The sequence below is a fragment of the Leguminivora glycinivorella genome, chromosome 20, assembly GCF_023078275.1.
Source record: "Leguminivora glycinivorella isolate SPB_JAAS2020 chromosome 20, LegGlyc_1.1, whole genome shotgun sequence".
NCBI lineage: Eukaryota > Metazoa > Arthropoda > Insecta > Lepidoptera > Tortricidae > Leguminivora > Leguminivora glycinivorella.
In genome coordinates, this window is record NC_062990.1 from 13088489 (window position 1) to 13108733 (window position 20245).

Sequence of the window (20245 nt, forward strand, 5' to 3'; positions counted from 1 at the left end):
TTACAGATTGTTTAAGCAGATTTTATTCCTGAATAAAGTGATGACAAATATATAAGTGGTTTTATTCATTTTATCCATTATAGCCCCTTTTGTCTTTAAAAGCTTGGGTAAACAGTTTGAGACTTACATGTGTTGCCGAAAAAGCCTCTATGCAACATTTATATTGCCAGCTTGAGTTTTAATATGACAAACGGCACACAAAAATTTAAATAAATGGTCATAATTGGATCTTTAAAAATGATTTTCAGTCAATAATAGGTAAAAAAGTGTTATTAGAATGCTGTAATAATCAAAGATCAGGAGTTTCAGCACAGACAGGTAATATGGTAATACTACTTTACTATACTTAAAATAGAATATTTTATGCAGTGCACGAAATAAAGCACCATATAATTAGAAGAAAAATATGGACAGTAGTTATGTTTAAACATAATTTATATTTAATAAGTCAAAGAGAAAGATATAAAGTAAATGATTTGACCATGACGTCACTCCTCAGTATTTCATAGTAATTCCATATCAGCAAATTGTTTTGACAGTTCTTAAAAAGAAGCTGATTTGACTAGTAGGAAATTAGCCTATTGTTTATTTTACACTATTAAATGCTTCCACTCCCACACACTTGTTTTGAATTTCCCATTGTTTATAATAGAAACAAAAGTTAAAAAACGGGAATCATGTATTTCATCACATAAAAACTTATAACTACTTATCTTACAAAATAAGTTATGATTTTCGAAGAGTGAAAGTCTTAGATCATTATACAAACACAGCAGCATGACAAAATAGAATCATTACATGTATAAGTGGGCTTAAATACGTCAAAAAACGATTTACAGGCATGAACGCAAGTCTGAAACTATTATAGGATTATTTGTCTAAAGTTTGACTGAAACAGATGCATGACTTAAGGCATCTAAGACATAGACCGCTCTGCACTGAGTTGTATGAAGTATTCCAAGAACTGTAGGCACTGTGGGTCTCTACTATGTTTATGGTCGCAGAAGCAATTCCACCCACCTAGGAATTGCGTTTTGTACTGAAGTAAAGTAGGTTACTAGCTTATATTTAGTCACAGACGTAAACGCATCAATCGTCCTCAATAACTTCCGGCTCCTCCTCATCTTTCTTTTTCCCTCCAGACTTTCGCGCCGACATCATTTGTTTATACTGCTCCAAAGACTCCGTCAATGGTTCTATAAACCTGTCGAATTCTATGTCTTTCATAGCGTCCAGCACTATCTGACCAGTTAGGGCCTTCTTCTTCTTCTTTTCAACTATGTTTGTCGCCGCTGAAGTCACGTATAGAACGAAAACTGATGCAGCTTTAGCGAGACCTGTTCGGGCCTCTTTTGAAATTGATACTCCTTCTGGCAATGCTTCCTTCACTATTCGCGTGACGACAGTTAGCGGAAGGTTCAGGTCTTCTAGTTTTTCTGCCATTGTCTAGATTAGTTTGATATTTCGACCAGAAAATGATAAAAACATTAACAACGTGCGTGCTCGTAATGCGATGAACCGCCAAAATTGACGGTTTTTTGACGTCTGTCACTGTCAAGGTGGTGGGTGACCAGTGTAAAAAATATCTTAAAGTGCGATCAAGGTGCGGCCTCGCAGTACCATTTATGAAAATCCAGGTGCGTGTTTCTTGTGCGAACAGCATGTGCCCGAGTTGTTTGAATTTATATGAAGCGTGATTTACATTTACATATTATGCTGGCAAGCCCCTTTACATATACAAATTACGGGCCAAACGTAGTGATTCAATAATCTTTGCTGTAAAGTAGCGAATAACACATGGCCGCATCGCACCAGTAAAGAATTACTCTTTCTCGCTCCCACTTACAGGATAGTAATGGGATAACCTCGGTGCGGTACGGTGCTTGTGCGGCCGTGTGTTAGCACAGTTATGGATAATGGTGTTTGCACACGGTGCAATAGGTGTATCTACGCTACTGAAGTAAAAGCGCGCGCTACAAGTAACTCGGAAATGCTGCTGAAACTAAAATCATGCTTTATTGCATATTACAGTTATGTATGATGTTGTGTGTGTAGGTGTAGTAGGTACTTACCATTCTTAAAGATCCAAGATCCTTTGAGAACATATGCGGAAAAATTGGAAAAAAATCGTAAATTGCGGGCGTCTTCTCTTTTCCTCCAATTAAGGCTTAATTTGGGTGACAGAATTAGATTCCCGCAATTCACGGACGTCGGTGGTTTTGCAGTAAGATCTCAGATTTCCTTGCGTATTATAGGTAGCATCCCGAAATTCCCGAATGATACCCGAGGGGTAATTAAAGGGTAAAAGGTAGAAAAGTGGTTTAAGCTACTGACCATCGTGGGCGACAGATGCCGCTGCATTTGTAATTGGTAATAGCGCTGCATAGGGTTCCTTTTGTAACTGTTTAGCTGAACCCTAAAAAGGCACTACAGGACCTCATGTTGATTATTTCAAAGTTTCAAAGTTTTTATTGTATATAAGAATCAGGTTACAGTGCAGGTCGAAATATACAATTACACATTTAGTTACACTGAGACTGTACCTTTTCAGCCATATATAAATTTATAGCTAAACTTAAATATAAGCTAACTGTAGTTCCCGAAACCGCAAAAAATTGCAAGTTCAGTTTTTATCTAGTTGAGATTAGACTGAAACTCGCTGAAACTGAAACTTCGACCAGACATTCGACTCGACATTCGGCTGTCTTCATTCATTACATTACCCAGACTATTAAGTACTTTTAGGTAAGTACATGTTTAAAAGAATATAGGTAAACAAATAATTACAGACAATAAGTAAGTAGGTAAGTACCTACCTAACTCAATTTAACCCATTAACGGCTGAATTTTTTTCATGTCTCCGATTTTGATGATTTTCATATATGTTATTATATTGAACCTAAGAAATAAAAATCTGAAATCAAAATTAAAATCGAACTAGTAGAAAAAAAAAATTTACTGATGCCGTACGGCATCACTAGCCGTCTACCGTGTCTTTTGAAATAAAAATTATACTTTTTATTTTTAGCATATTATGAGAAAATACAAATCAGGCATATAAATTTTACAAAACAATTATTGCGTATGAAATCTGTAATTACATTTAGCACACAGTCCAACGTTGCACTTGGAGCATTGCAATCTCGATTGGCTTTTACAGTATTCGTAGCCACATCTACGACGCACACCCTCAGGACATGGTATTAAATAATGAGCAATAGCATCGTATCGCAGCTCATCGGAAACTTGGCAACCAGTCTTAGATTGTCGCGAAGTGAGAGGGTGACCAGGACCTCGGGGCAAGTTACGGAATCGCAACAAATATGTTTGAACAATGTGATTGTAGTCGTCGAGATCTTCGTAAATTACTCACTGATGCCGATGACAAGACAACCTTACACCTGGCGTTAAGCTGGCGACCGCTTAGGTTATTGAGCAAAGCCCCATCGTCTTCATCGCCCGAGTCCTCGTCAGAATGAATATTGGGTTCAGGAGGCTCCACAAATATTTGGTTGACTTCATAATCAGAGTCTTCTTCTAAGATCGCCAGTGCCTCGTGTAAAGTACAGTTCCTTAAAAACAGAATTAATAATCATTAGAATAAACAAACATATACATAGGTAAATATATCTAAAAAGTACACATTAAAATGTAGAAAACACAAAAATATATATTAATTTGTAAAGACACGGTAGCGGGCTACCGGTGCCGTTTGGCATCGGCATCAATGATTTGGTCGTAAAGTAAACAAAAAGTGTGTTTACTTCATTATTTCTTTAAATAATGATTCTATATTGTTTACTGACTTTGCAAAACACAAAAATAATCACTATCTGTCAGAAATAACAAAATTATGAAACACTTACTTGAAGACACCGTCCATTTTTGCACATTTTTTCCAACACTGATGTTTACCTCAATCGCACTCGCGCAATATGCATTGTGGTTGGCTATTGGTTCGACTAATCAAAAGACACGTCCTTCCTAGGCCAATATGGCATAAAACATCTTGACCAATCACAATAACCGCGTAATGTGGCGCGAAAGTTTAAACGTCTAACAGGTGATGCCGTATGGCACCGCTAGCCGTTAATGGGTTAATAGAAATTCAACCTACCTAAAATTTACATTACAGACATTTTGATATCAATTTAAAAAAACCGGGCAAGAGCGTGTCGGGCCACGGGCCACGCTCGGGTTCCGTAGTTTTCCGTATTTTTCTCAAAAACTTCTGAACCTATCAAGTTCAAAACAATTTCCGTAGAAAGTCTTTATAAAGTTCTACTTTTGTGATTTTTTTTCATATTTTTTAAACATATGGTTCAAAAGTTAGAAGGGGGGGAACACACACTTTTTTTCCTTTAGGAGCGATTATTTCCGAAAATATTAATATTATCAAAAAACGATCTCAGTAAGCCCGTATTCATTTTTAACCGACTTCAAAAAAGGAGGAGGTTCTCAATTCGACTGAATGTTTTTTTTTTTTTTTTGTATGTATGTTATTCGATATCTCCGAGAATCATGGACCGATTTTCAAAATTTTTTTTTCATTCAATCAGGTATAACCCCGAGATGGTCCCATTGGCACCAAGTCGGGGTCTGATGATGGGATCTTGGAGAAATCGAGGGAACTCCTCAAATGTTATAGGCACATGTAATGTTTTTAGTGTATTTTTCAAAGGTACACCAGTACGCCTGATGGTGATAACTTTATGTGGCTGAGCTGATGATGGAAGGTCAACTCCTCAATGGTTAGGAGTTAAAGGATAATTCTTTCACTACTGTACATATATTCGGACTGATACATAGAATATCAATAGGAACCACTAAAAATCAACAAATAAATAAACTTTTTAACAAAAAATAAAACCGCCTTCAAAAATAAGCGCGTTACAAAACACGGAGAAACTAAAAAGCAAAAAATAATAAACCTTTGAATTCAGATTTCTTATCGGATTGCAATAATCTAAACATCCAAATTATAAACAAATCAATTATTTTTGGAGTCGGTGCCAGCCTGCGTATGGTTGGGTGGTGCAAACAGGGAATAGCAAGGCAATGAACAGGTCTGGTACCGACTACAAAAGTAATTGATTTGTTTATAATTTGGATGTTTAGATTATTGCAATCCGATAAGAAATCTGAATTCAAAGGTTTATTATTTTTTGCTTTTTAGTTTCTCCGTGTTTTGTAACGCGCTTATTTTTGAAGGCGGTTTTATTTTTTTAAATACCTATCCAACAATATATCACACGTTGGGGTTGGAATGAAAAAACAAACAGTCCCCACTTTGTATGTAGGGGGGGGGGGGACCCTAAAAAAACATTTTTTTTCACTGATTTACATATTGGTACCAAACTTCAGCTTTCTAGTGCTAACGGTCACTGAGATTATCCGCGGACGGACAGACGGACAGACAGACATGGCGAAACTATACGGGTTCCTAGTTGACTACGGAACCCTAAAAAAGTGAACTTAAAGTGTTTACACAGGGATGTACTTAGGTGCATAATAATATCGACATCTTGAAATCTCTAAAGTGACATAAAGTAGTATCAGGGGCGGCTCACTCCGCGATTCTATCGCCGCGCTACAAGTACATGCCGGCGGCCGCGAGTTCGCGGCCTAATCAGGGGTTGCGCGTGTTCTCACGAAACGCACGTTCGCACTTTCTAATGTTACTTTACGTCGCGAGTTTTTTTTAAGGTTCATATGCGATGTCCGCGTGTGGAATGGCTAATAATGCTTAGTTAAATAGATATCATGAATAAAATAAATACCATAGGACATGTTTACACAGATCTACTATTGATTAAGTCCCCCGAAAAGATTCAATAAGGCTTGTGATGTTGAAACTTAAACAAAAATATATAAATACCATATATTTATATATATACCTAGAAAGTACCCAAGACTTGAATATAATAGTATAACATTTTATTTGAGTATTAAATCGTTTTAATCCGTAGGCAACCCTATCGCCAGGCGTCGCGCACGTGCGGCTCGTTTCTTTGTTAGAATTTTGTAGGTATTTAAAAAGGCGGCATGTCGTGAACATCAAAGCAGTGGGCCTTCTGTACTTGTACTATTATATATTCTGTGGTAGTATTTATAATTTATAACAAACTATCGATAAATCCATAATGTTGTATTGAATCAGAAAATTGAGGTTAATTATGTGTCTTTCCAATACAAAAGGTTCCTCAGGCTTCTAATTCAATACTTACGATTTTAAATCTGAGATTTCAACAGGAAATTCTGTTAAAAAGGACCTATTGCAGAGATACATAAGAAGTATAAGAACTCTTCCAATGGAGACCGCATATTTATAAATAATTAAAAAGGTTAAATAGGTAACTATTAAGTATTCACGTGGTTTGCGTGTTAAAATCGATGAAGACAACTTATCCAAGGTCTTTAGTTACGTTGATTATTTAACAATGTCACCGGTGATTGATCCTAAGTGTCAAACTAAGAAAGAATAAAAGCTACATTCTTAAAACGCCTAAAATATACTTCTAATAGTTAACAAATTTAAATGCATCCAGAAAATCGAAGATTGTTGTTTACCTAAATCTTACGTTTACACGGTTAAGCTAGAGCTAAGCATGGCTGGGTTTATATTGCGCAAACTCAAATGCACGTTTTGTTACTTCTGTCAGTTCAGTGCGGTACCGAGCGCAGCGCGGCAGGGACGTTTTCTACGCTTCTCTCTATTGATTTCCTGAAAACCGCGTTATTGTGATGTTTTTTTAAACAAAAACATGATTAATAGTGCATCGTACTTACACTAAATTGTAAAAATTCGTTCGTGTTTCAGTTGTTTCTTATTTGAATGAATCGTGCGTGATTTTGAGCGACTCTTTTGGATTTTTTTCGGACATCTATTGAGGTGAGTGTTTTATCGATAAGTTATTGAATTTAGGATTAATTTTTCACAACACTATTTTTTTAAATATTGATGTTAATTGACATATCCATTTGACATAAATATAAATACCTAAATACTTATTGTTTTAGTCAAAACATCGTTTCTTAGAAGACAATTATTATGATTGTACATACAACATTATAATTACAATGCAGCTATTTTTCACTAAAGAAAATCGATGCATATTCAATGAATACATTGATTTTCCCAATTTTCCATGCTTCACTGAAACTGCGTAAGATTTCGATTTGTACTATATGTTTGTTAACATTCTAGGCTTTATTGTTTTAGCAATAGAGGTGAATATTTTGAGGGGGTAATAAATAAACTTCATGAATTCTTACCTACTCGTAGCTCGTACATATGTTATGTAAGCCGATAACACGAATACCTAACTAGCGGTAACCGATAGCAAATACCGAACTTCCGATATTTGTATATGTATCAGAACAATTCATAACATTCTGTAGTTAATTAGACCGTGAAAGAAAAAAATCGGAAAATGACAAATATTTGAAATTTCCACAACGAAATTTTCGGAAATCTGCCATAATTTATATAGTAATAAAAATTGACCATGTTCTAAATGACGATAATTAAATTTTTACCATGTCTTTTTACCACGGGTCATGAGACTCTCGCCAACCAAATCTCGGCACTAAAAAAGGCGGCAAATTTGAAAAATGTAGTTGCTCATCGGCCAATTGTCTTCATAAAACGAGTGCCTCTTAAAAAATGATTGAAAATGTAGGGGCAACTATTTGATTCCCATAGAAAATTTCAATCTTCCTCTTTTTAGTGCCAAGATTTGGTTGACCATCTAGAGTGAATAATTATAGAAGTAAAACTATGCACGAGTGTAACGTACATACGTAGGTACCTTTTGTATCCATGGGCAACCACCGTACACCTGGACGGTCATGGTGGAAGACACACGTGCCAAGAACAGTTAGTAGGTTAACTAATTAAACCGTTTAAATGCGTACCAGAGTAATTAAGTTAAGAAATGTTTACATTTAAATCGAATTAGCGTTGCGTGTGTCAAAATAAGGGACCAATCAGAGGCGACTTTGGGTGATTATTGATTATGATTGGTTGGCAGTCATAGTATGTTCGATTATATATACAATGTATTGTGTGAAATTCAGGCTGGATGAATTTTTTTCAAATAGGAACAAAAATAAAATGTTATTTCTTTTTTTTTTTTTTTCCTTTTATTCAGAAACAAACAGTCATACACATTTTTCTTATCTACAGTAAATGTAACAGAAAATATACCTATAGTTTCATAAAGTAATAATAAACAAAACAGGTTCGTGTTTATCTTAAAATTATCTTAATTTTACATTGTTTGATGAGATAAATATCTACTTTGATATATGTATAAAAAACAGTGATTTACCTCTAGAGAAGCTATAAGTTATATGTAGTGCTATTCATTAAACAAAAAGAAAATTATATCTATTAATAATTAATCAAAATTATACTTAAATGCATTCTTAAGCTGTGCTAGTGTGCTATTGAAAAAATCAAAATCACGAATTTCGTATTTAAACATTCGGTATCTTTTTTAATATTCATATTTTAAAAGTTTTTGCAATTGCAAAAATGAATTGCGTTGCGTTATGATTGAACATTGTCACAATGTTAAATATTTAGAATTGCAACAATAATAAACACATGCAGGTTTGCAGGGAAGTGAATGATAAAGAATTTTTGTTCAAGGAGAATTCACATTGCGGTTCATTATTTTTAGTAACGAAGGTTCTCCTGCTATCGATATCGATAGCACGTCGATATGTAATCAATCACTAGTACCTATTGGTACGTTTTCAAAATCAGAGGCACGATTTTTACTACAATGTTATTAATTAATGAGAGTAGTACAGTCAACAACACAGCTGTAAATATAGCCCAAAGTATGTATACAGAACTTTATTGCTTGTCTGTAAATTAAGGTGTGTATACATATTTGTGACACTTTGTCTGTATTCACGGCTGTATTGTTGACAATACCAAGAATACTAAATACCAAAAATACTTCATATAAATATGTTTTTATAATAAACTAGCTTTTGCCCGCGGCTTCGCTCGCGCTAGAGAGAGACAAACAGTAGCCTATGTCACTCTCCATCCCTTCAACTATCTCCACTTCAAAAATCACGTCATTTCGTCTCTCCGTTTTGCCGTGAAAGACGGACAAACAAACAGACACACACACTTTCCCATTTATAATATTAGTATGGATTTTCGCATTGCGGAATGGTGGAAGCTAATGAATCCTGGCGACCGACGGCGCGGCGCCACGGAGGACTCGGAGGAGTGACCTAGAATGTCCTAGAACTCCTAGATACACGAAAAAACTTACATTTAATAACTAAAGTTTCGCTGTTTGCGAGAATTTGGCTCTATACTTATTGTGTATTAGTTGATATGTGGTTGATATAGCAAATTTTTAAGTTGCCGGTCGAAAAATTGCGAATTTATGAATCATGTCAAGTTCCTGTAGGTATTTCTTGCAGACATAACAAAAGATAAGAGCTAGGTACGTAATAAATAAAATAAAATAAAAATAGCCTTTTATTATTGAAGTTTCATTTAACTACATTTTTTTTACTCATTTACATCGGCAACTCCAACTCGTCCTTTGACGAAGGCCTCCTCCAAAGTCCTCCACTGGTTCCTGTTTCTTGCCACAGTCATCCAAGCCCTTCCACCCGTCCCTCTCAGGTCCCCGGACCATCTACATTTTTGAGGCCCGCTTTTTCTTGTGCTGTACCTAGGGCACCACTCTACAAGCTCTCGAGTCCACTTGTCTCTGCCCTCTCTCATTATGTGGCCAGCCCATCTCCATTTCTGTTGCTTAATCACTTCTGTTAGGGCCTTAACAACAGGTACGTACTTAACTAAAATACTAACTTGGCTGTAGTTTGAAGAATAAAAAATCCACGTAAAACATATAAATTTCCTACAAGCAGAATAATTAGGCATCATTTATTATTTGTTTAGACTTAGTGCGTTTTCAAAATATCCGAACCGATATCGGATGTCAGAAGGATTTCAAAGGCAAAAATCAAAGATGGCGGTTTAAATGTATGGGATATCTGTCGTACAGTACATCCGATTTAATATGAAAACGCACTTAAAGGTCAGGGAAAAAAGCTCCTACTTAATTACAGGCATAAGTTACTATTTGTTGTGTTCTCAAAATGTCAAATGTGTAGAAAATAATAGGGAACTTGGCTGTTCTCAAAATAAAATATTTTATACTATGCACGAAATAAACCATCAGATAATTATTAGAAAAACATGGACCGAAGTTATTTTTAAATCGAATTCTATTTAATAAGTCAGGTAGAAATATATGAAGTAACTGCATTGACCGTGACGTCATTCAATTCGATTTCATATTAATTCCATATTAGCAAGTCATTCAAAACGTTTTGACAGTTCTTAAGAAGCTGATTTGACTAGAAGGCAAGTAGCCTATTATGTAAACGTGGTTCACGACTAGATACTAATGTAGGTATAATCAGAATTAATAAGTCTTAACGATGTTGTAGCTAGGCACCTACGAGCTACGTCATAAGACTCATGAATGTAATCCTCAAGTAGTACCATAATCTTCATTACTACTCCATTTCCTGACTTGTGGTTAGCTGTTATTATACGGTAGCCGTTATTACATATCTCACTGACGTTATATTATTTTCTACATTATCTACGAGCAGTGCCGGCCCGGCCATTTTGGCTGCACAACTTTCTTATCCTATGGATTTTTTTACATTTAGCTTTTTGGCGCCCTCTATCATTTCGTGCCTAAAGCTGCCGCTCTTTCCGCTCTACCCTAGATCCGGCCCTGCCTACTATTACAAGCTTTAGATTCAGATATAGTTATGTCTTAGTAGTGAAGATTAAGTAACAGAGGTAAAATTAAGTAACAGAAAATTTACATTAAAACCTTGGATGACCCCTGGATTACTCCGTTGTGCTCGACATAGAGACAGATTGCATCTCAAGGCAAGGCAACATCCAAACGATGTTGTTTTACAAGTAACATACAAGCGGTATAAAAACTTCTATAATAATTTATTAAGAAAATTAAAAAATGAATATGAGCGAAATCAATTGATATCTAACAACAAAAATCCTAAGAAACTATGGAGCACAATCAAAAATATTTGCAACATCTCTAAAAAGCCAGCACATCAGCTTGATTTACTGGATCCCGTTGACCCCGTCCAATCCTTAAATAACTGCAACAACTTTTTTTCTTCGGTAGGCAAAAACCTAGCATATGAAATTACTTCTCAAACCGGGGAAACTGAAGAAAGTTTAGCCTCCAAAGTAAGTATGAATGTAAGCCCCTGAACTCTTTCTTCATGCACCCGACCGACCCAAAGGAAATTAGAGGCATTATTTTACAGCTGAAAACAAACAGTGCTCCTGGCTTGGATGGGGTCAGCAGTGATCTCATCAGGTCTATCAATCACTTAATTCTGGAACCGCTAACACACATCTATAACCTGAGTTTAAAAACTGGTATTTTCCCTGAAATGTGGAAAATTGCATCAGTGACTCCAATTCATAAGGGTGGTCCTAAGGATGAACCTGGTAACTATAGACCCATATCTTTGCTTAGTGTCTTATCTAAAATTTTAGAAAAACTTGTAAATAACAGACTTGTTAAATTTTTAGAGAAGAACCGCGCATTATCTGATAGGCAATACGGTTTCCGATCGCAAAAATCAACTGAAGATGCCATCACACTTTTAGTTAAACTTATATCAAACTATTTGGATAATAACATTAATTGTATTGGGGTCTTTTTGGACTTGGCCAAAGCCTTTGACACGGTGTCGAAACCAATATTGCTGCGAAAGCTCGAGACAATAGGAATTCGCGGCGTGTCACTGGCCTGGTTCGACAGCTATTTAACTAACAGAAAACAACTAGTCAAAGTGGATTCTCTCAAGAGCGGGTTGGATAGTCTAGACTTTGGAGTTCCCCAGGGTAGTGTGTTGGGTCCCACTTTATTTCTGATCTATATAAATGACATACACTACCTTAACCTCCCCAAAGCCGAAATTATTTGCTACGCGGATGACACAGTAATCCTCTTTAATGATAATAGTTGGGATGGCGTCCTTGCCTTGGCAGAAAAAGGTATGAGCCGTGCTGCAGGCTGGTTTCGTAACAATCTGCTAACACTAAACAGTAAAAAAACCAAATTTGTTTGTTTCCATAAAACCGCCGCTTCTAGACCTCCTGATCCAACATTAGCAATTAAAATCCATTCTTGTACAGATACAGACGTCCGCTCTTGTTCTTGTGAGACCATAAGTCGTACAAAAGTTATGAAGTATCTAGGTTTGCTTATCGATGAAAATTTAAACTTCAAAAGTCACATCTCCTGTCTTTCTAAAAGAGTCCGTAAAACAATATACATCTTCAAGAAACTCCGGCACTCCGCGGATCCAACTCTCTTAAAAAACATTTACATATCTCTGTGTCAGTCTACAATTACTTACGCGATATCAGTCTGGGGCTGCGCTGCCAAAACCTATATGTTAGTTGTTGAGAGAGCCCAACGCTCTGTCCTGAAAGTTATGCTCAAAAAGCCCTATATATATGAAACAAAAAGTCTTTACGCAGATACCCAAGTCCTTACAGTCCGTCAGCTTTATATCCACAAAGTCTGCCTCTCTATGCACAGATTCGCGTCTAAGCTGGATAATTATTCCGAACTGATCTCAAAACGCATCTTTAGATTACCCATCTCATCAGTTAACACTGCTTTTGGCAGACGCCTCGGTGATGTTTTAAGCTATAAAATCTACAATACTGTCGTAAAGCTGCAAACCGGGCTGATACGTTGCACGGTATCGGAGGCTAAACGTATTCTTTGCAAATGGTTACTGTCACTTGACTACCATGAAACTGAAAACTTACTTCAATAGGTAATTTAACAATAAATTTAACAATAATTTTAACTATAACCATACTATAAAATAACTTCTGCAAACTGTAATATTTTGGGCAACAGAATCAATGTTAATAACTGTTCACACTGTACTTTTAATTATATAGTTACTGTGTTTTTCTAATTTTCTAACTACTGTCAACAGACTTCCATGAAACTGAAAACTTACTTCAATAGGTAATTTAGTAATAACTTAATTATAACCATAGTATAAAATAACTTCTGTAAACTGTAATACTTTAGACAACAGAATCAATGTTTAATCATTGTTTACACTGTACTTTAATTATATAGCTAACTTGTTTTTCTAACTTTCATGACATATAAATGCAATACAGGTCTCCCGCGGTACAGGCCTAGCCTAGTGCGGGGACCCCTGGAAACTTGTGTTAACAATAATTAGGATATGCACAAATGGATGTAAATTTTACCTATCTTTTGTAACAAATGACTTTGTGTTTATGTGCAACAATAAACGATTTTTTTTACTTAAGATATTTTACTGACCGAATACTACAAGACAATTCGAGTGCAAAATATTAATGCCTTGTTAATTTAGTTTCACTTGTATTTAATTTTGTCCATCTCGTAACCATATCCATACTAATATTATAAATGGGAAAGGGTGTGTGTCTGTTTGTTTGTCCGTCTTTCACAGCAAAACGGAGCGACGAATTGACGTGACTTTTTAAGAGGAGATAGTTGAAGGGATGAAGAGTGACATAAGCTACTTTTTTTCTCTTTCTGACGCGAGCGAAGCCGCGGGCATAAGCCAGTATTTCAGCAATTCCCGTCAACTTTGTACAATGCCACGTCAGCAAATTTTAATTGATCCTATTTTGTTACCAACATTTAGTAATATAATTCGACTTTCGTAAGATATATACAGGATAATTGTTATAATTAAGAAAATATAGATACTAGAGAACCTTAATGACGAAATAAAACTTAATAAAATCTTAATTCATCAACAAAATCTTGGTAACAAAATAGGATTAATAAAAACAAATTTAACTTTTCCCTTAATTTTTGTACAAAGTTGACGGGAATTGCTGATTTTTAAATATGCTTGTGCTTATACCTAGATGTAGATGTAGATGTAGTGTAGGGACGCCTGGCCGGATACAGGCGGGCTGTCGATCGCTGGTGCGTTCATTCAGCCCAATTCCCTGGAGTTGGAGCTGCAGGTTACTGTCCCGGCTGCCCTCCCACACTTCTCTCCTCAAATCTTCTTGTTTTCCTGCAGAACAGAAGGACATCTTTAAGTTCGACATCCTTGAGTTCATCTTCTCCCAAATTGTCTCTGCCGAATGTATCATATCGCGGTGCCGCATACATGATACATTCTGCTAGTAAGTGCAAGCTAGTCTCCTCCTTACCACAATGTGGACAGGATTCGTCGCTACTGATACCTATTAACTTCATATGTCTGTTGAGAGTGTTGTGTCCCGTTACGATGCCGGTCAACATTCTTAGACTATTCTTACCTAGTTTCAAAAGATACCTAGTTCTCCTTTGGTCTCTACCTTCTATCATCATCTTCGTTTGTCTACAACTGGTCTCTTTTTCCCAGTCTCTTTGTGCTTCCATCTCTTTTATCTTCTCGATGACTCCTTTCGTGACGTCAGCTGACATCGGCAGAGCCGGTTCCGGACCCAAGAATTCCGTCTCCGCCCCCGCCCTTGCCAACTCGTCCGCTTTCTCATTACCTGTAACTCCCTGGTGTCCCGGTACCCACGCAACCGTTACACTTCTATCCTTGCTTATCGAGTTGAGCTCTTCTCTACATTCTTTCACCAGGGACGAGGTCACCGATATTCTCTTCAGAGCCTTTAGCGCCGCTTGGCTATCAGTGTATATTACCACGGCTCCATCTTGTATGTCACTTTCTTTTATTATACGTGCACAGCGCGCTATGGCACATACCTCTGCTTGAAACACGCTAGTGTATCTCCCTAGTGGTATTGACACCTTTTCTCCTAGTTTCGGGATTACTATTCCCGCCCCTGCTAACTTTGTAGAGCTTCTCCTAGAGCCATCTGTGAAGCATAATATAGTCGTTGGGTGCACGACCCCTACCTTCCAGTTGTCTCTTTCTCCTATATGTACCCTGTACTTCTTATCGAAAATCTCCTCCCTCTTTATGAGGTCATTATTGGCCATCAGCATTTCTAGTTTTGATAGTGCCTCTCTTTGTATCAGTGCATGCTTATACCTAGAGGAAAGATGATTGTTTTTGATGTAAATAAGGAAAAATAAAATAGTTAGGTATTTAATAACAAACAAAAAAACCCCCTTGAATTTAGTTACATCCATCAAAACGCTTAAATAGAAATATTTTTCACAAATTCTAGATTACATACATACATACAATCACGCCTGTATCCCATGAAGGGGTAGGCAGAGCACATGAAACTACTCAAGTTTCAGTGCCACTTTTGGCAAATAAGGGGTTGGCAGAAAACGAAACTGTGACATTGCAGAGACAGGTTGCCAGCCTCTCGCCTACGTCACAATTTAACCCATATCCCACAGTCGCCTTCGACGACACCCACGGGAAGAAAGGGGGTGGTGAAATTCTTAACCCGTCACCACACAGGGTCAAATTCTAGATTATTCACCCAAAACTATACTTGAAAACGTTACAAGTCCAAATCCGTTAATTTTTTTTAACAGACGACCTGTCTGACCTGTCTTCAAATCACTACTTAATTTTAGACCACAACCCACTATATACAGGGTGTAAAGTATCCTAAAACAAAAGTGGTCTTGTGACCTTCTAGCCTGTGTGTTGATGTCACCCGGCGTCGAACTTGAATGACTGGTCTCCGGCCTTGACCTTCAGTTATATCATCAGCTGCTTTCGGGATTTGGTTTTATACTTTTTGTAGAAATAACGAATTTGGCTGTATAAGGAATAAGTTTAGAAAATGACATGTAATAATTTATTCTATCGATGCGATTCGAGTCGGTTTTAATATAATTTTACATGGGTCAGATAAAAGTGACGTTTGAACGTATTAATTTGACACTGAATTATCCCATCCATATCGTACACCTACTAATATTTAATGTTTTAATAGGGCATACTTTGCACTTGTTAAGTAAGCGTCATAGATTTTTTTTTTTTTTTTTTTTAGAATATTCGTTTATTTCATTCACCACAAAAAATGTAATTTACATTAATTTTATATTAGCTAAAACTAATCAAATACATAATTAAATTTGATTTGTGGTGAAGTCTGGTGCCCGAACTAGGATAGACCTGTGTGTCAGGTTTATCCTAGTTTGACATATTATTATTTATTATTTTGCTAATGCACAGGCAACTTAAAGCTGATACGTGCACGTCAATGTCCTGATGCACTTGTGTTTTGTCCATTCAATAAATATTTGTCGAGTCTGTTTTTAAAAGAGTTCACTGTGGGTGCACTGATCACGGTTTCGGGCAAACTGTTCCACACTCTTACTACGCGGTTAGATAAGAAGTGACGTCTAGGGTTGCTACTACTCTGTGTCCGTGTCAACTTCAGGGAATGTCCTCTCAATCTGTCACACACACTCCGAGTGAAAATGTCACTTAATGAAGGTACATTATAGTGTCCTGTGAGTAAATATAAACTAACATAGACGTGTGACGCAGGTTTCTCAAAGAATTAATTATCAATATCGAACTATGATTGTGGTAGTCTTATACTACTTTACCTCTACTACGTAGGTATAGGTACACACATTCTAGACTAGATTGTGGAATGAATTACCGCCGTTGACATTTCCGGACCACTTTGCCCTTCATCCCTTCAAGAAAAGATCGTACCTCCATCTTCAAATCCGGCGACGTATTTGCAAGTTGCTATGCTTTCCCTGGGCGATAGGAATTCATTGTCATTACTTAGACGGGTAATTCCATGTAACAGAGTAATGTAAGTGACCAATTATTTGCATGTTTTTTTATTTTTGGTGCTAATAAATATCAATATATCTAAGGATTAAAAGTAGGCTTATCTAGAGATAAATTAAGACTTCAATTTGCATCATAAATAAAAAAACATGCAATGAAGTGGTCACTTACATTACAGTTACGTGGAATTGCCCAGACGATTCATTTGAACGTTTATCTACAAATTATTAAGCCTAGAGTAAATTTTAAAAATGGTAAAACTACACCCGAACTCTTCAAGTTGACCTCCAAAACCATAAAAAACCTTTCTACCTTTCACGTAAAACGAAATTTAAAAACCGCTCTACATTTTTGTTTCGTAACAGCAACATTGTAAGCAACCCTCACATTTACCGAAGGCTTCGAAGGAAATTACAGACGTTAACACATGTCAAGGCGACTGTCAATAGCCTGTGATTATATACACTTGTCGCACAGGTTCTCAGACATTACTCGATTTCAATTATACCAGTATGCGATGACCCGCTGAAAATGTAAGGTTGAATGGAAAATATTTAATTGACAATAACAAATCTATTATCACCACACCAACGGGTAAAAAATGTCTTTGCTATTCGAAAACAGCAAAATTGCATTTTATCCAAAAGAGTAGAAAATACCTAATTTCATACTTCGAACTTGATGTCTTAGGCTGGCTCACAGATGTCATATATACCATAGATCAAGCAAACGTATCTACTTAGCGTGTCAAATGAACTCAGTGAAATCCACTGAGTTGTCCGTCTTTAATCGCAGCTTGCAGCTTTCGGGCGTCAATTTTTGTAAGTTGAAGTCAATCAAAACATAAAAAATGCCTCGTTACGTGATATTCAATTGCAACAACACAAAAATTATGAACAATCAAGCGCCTGAGACATATTTAAAATTACAGGCAAGAAACAACTTCTGTACAAAATTTGACACGCTCGGCCCCTATACAAATAGATGAACTTGTTTCTTCTATATAAATAAAGTTCTGTGGGCTGGCTGGTAGATTTTATTTATTTATTTATTTAAACTTTATTGCACAAATAAAACAAAAATTGTACAAATGGCGAACTTAATTCCTAATGGCATTCTCTATCAGTCAACCATCGGGCTAAACAGAGACATGTAAAAATGGTGGTTTACTTTGATGCATGTTTTATAGTCAGTATTTTATTAGTGTTGGTGTGGTAAAAAAATAATTTTAAAAATATTGAAAAATAACTAAGTAATATATAGGAAATAAACAGGAAATTAGAAACGAGTGGTTTACATCAACACGAGTTTGGGAATCGAAGCGACTTAAATGTGAAAAATAGTCGCGATGCTACATATATGGCAAAAAATTTAAAAGGAATATATTATTGGGACGCCCCTGTATACATACTCCGCGCTTGAATCTCTTTTATACATCTAAAATACTAACATCATAATAATTACCTACACATTTATATGTATAATAATCTTAGCATGCAATAATAGTCATTGAATAAGCGGGGCCCCTTTAGCATTTCCCTTCAATCTTTACCCGTCTTCTTAATTTGCATGTCAAAAGGTACCTTTCATACGACGACACAGCCAGTGTGATCGAGCGATTTCATTTAGGTTGGATCAGCAAAAAACGAGTTATGTGCTTTTAAACAGTAGATACCTACCTACTACTTACTTACCTACCTGGTCGAATTTAGGTTAGGTTAGGTTAATATAATTTATTGAAATTAATTTCGATAGAGTAGGTACCTACTGTACCTAGTCTGTTAATATTTTTTCGCTACGCTCGCGGTTCAATATTGGAATTTTCGCTTCCTCGGGTATCAATTTTGGCACATGCGGTTAATTTTCCTAGAAACTCTTTATAAATGATGTAGGGAGGGGGGAGGGGGGGGGGGTGTTACCCTAAATAAAACATTTTTTTCCATTTTTTATTTTTGCACTTTGTCGGCGTGATTGATATACATATTTGTACCAAATTTCAGCTTTCTAGTGCTAACGGTTACTGAGATTATCCGCGGACGGACGGACGGACGGACAGACAGACATGGCGAAACTACAAGGGATATAGTTGACTACGGAACCCTAAAAATGAAGTAATTCTGGTACATTTTTGAACGTATACTTGACTGACGAATGTGTGTCCATCGTGTCGGATTAGCCAATGAGCACTACCTACTTTCAATGCACTACTTTCAATGGTTACAAAGAATGCATTGATCGATTAAATGAGCCAGTGTGAAATATGAAGGGTCATTTGGCATATGTTGGTAACGATAAGAATAGCCCCGCCTCTGCAAGGGTTAAGTCCTTCAAATCTAGGGTGATCAGCCATCTTACTCCATCTCATCAGCTCACTCCATCTTAGGCCACGTCTTTGTCTTTGGCAAACCAAGAGTAGCCCATTTATAAACAAAAAGTAAATAACATTTGCGCCGGCGGCTGTCAAAATCATTGCCTGATACGATACTAGTAATATTTGTGATACCAGCGGGCCGATTTTTGAGTCTCACGCGTTCGAGTTCAGAAAATTGTCACTGAAAATAATAAGCAAGTCACCGTTTTCAACCGGTATTTTAGTGACAAAATCCCGTATACGAGATTCAAAAATCGCCCTCCAGTAACAGATCAAAAGGTAAAGTAGACTAGACTACTTTGGTGTAATAATGGTGTAGTTCTGTAATTCAATTTAGCATAAAGACTAAGTTGAGCTACTTCTGAGGTCAGAGCCCCCGTTTTTGCAGTGACGCCATTTTTGTAGTGCCCTGATGTCAGCATTACGTCACTCGTTTAGCGTGCAGTGTCTGTGGTAAAAAATGGAGTCGTGTCTATGGATTTTATGGTGCTTTATTAGGTAAAAAGACGTGAAGAGCATCGCATTGAGTGTTTAGATGCGTGCTCGCTTTGTGATTCCGTTAAAAAAAAGTTTAAGGTTAAGAAAATTATGGCATAAGTAAATATTGTTTGTAATTTTTGCACGTTGAATTTATCTCTAATATTCTTACTACAAATTAGAAAAGATTTACCCACCGATTAAACTCTTGTATCTATTATTCAGAATAAGGAACTATCTATTCACCTATTCAACGAAAATCGGCAACATAATTTTTTTTTCTATGAATCAAAGCTGAAACCGCGGTCTTGATCTCGATCGAGTTTTTAAATAACGCAAACCCGATCTCTGACGTCACTCGATCGTCAGTCGATGCCGAATTATTTCAGGGTCTACAAGGTCTACAAACACTGTAATTATCGTGTTTACACTGTGACTACATCTACTGAAACAACTGACCTTAGTTCGTGACACAAGTGGCTTGTTTTTGTGGAAATCCTTGACCAAGCAAGATGTGAGCTTCTATAAGATCACGAGTGAATGAAAGACGGAAACGAGTGGTTTTTTCCAAGATAAATAAAA

General features: G+C 36.5%; 2 protein-coding genes across 2 annotated transcripts in view; one reads left to right on the forward strand and one right to left on the reverse strand.

The window, feature by feature from the left end:
• Positions 1 to 661: 661 nt before the first annotated feature.
• On the reverse strand, positions 662 to 1548 carry LOC125237212 (DNA polymerase epsilon subunit 3). Its single transcript, XM_048144209.1, has one exon. The coding sequence runs from the start codon at positions 1441 to 1443 to the stop codon at positions 1090 to 1092; it is 354 nt and encodes a 117-aa protein (XP_048000166.1). The 5' UTR covers positions 1444 to 1548; the 3' UTR covers positions 662 to 1089.
• Positions 1549 to 6659: 5111 nt separating this feature from the next.
• The window catches only part of LOC125236939, a 111338-nt gene continuing 97752 nt past the window's right edge, over positions 6660 to 20245 (forward strand). The window contains exon 1 of the mRNA XM_048143858.1: positions 6660 to 6892. The gene's annotated coding sequence lies outside the window, so the exon portion shown is untranslated. The remainder of the gene's footprint in view (positions 6893 to 20245) is intronic.

Coding starts and splice junctions, on each gene's coding strand:
- LOC125237212 (XM_048144209.1), bottom strand. CDS start 1,443: ATGGCAGAAAAACTAGAAGACCTGAACCTTCCGCTAACTGTCGTCACG.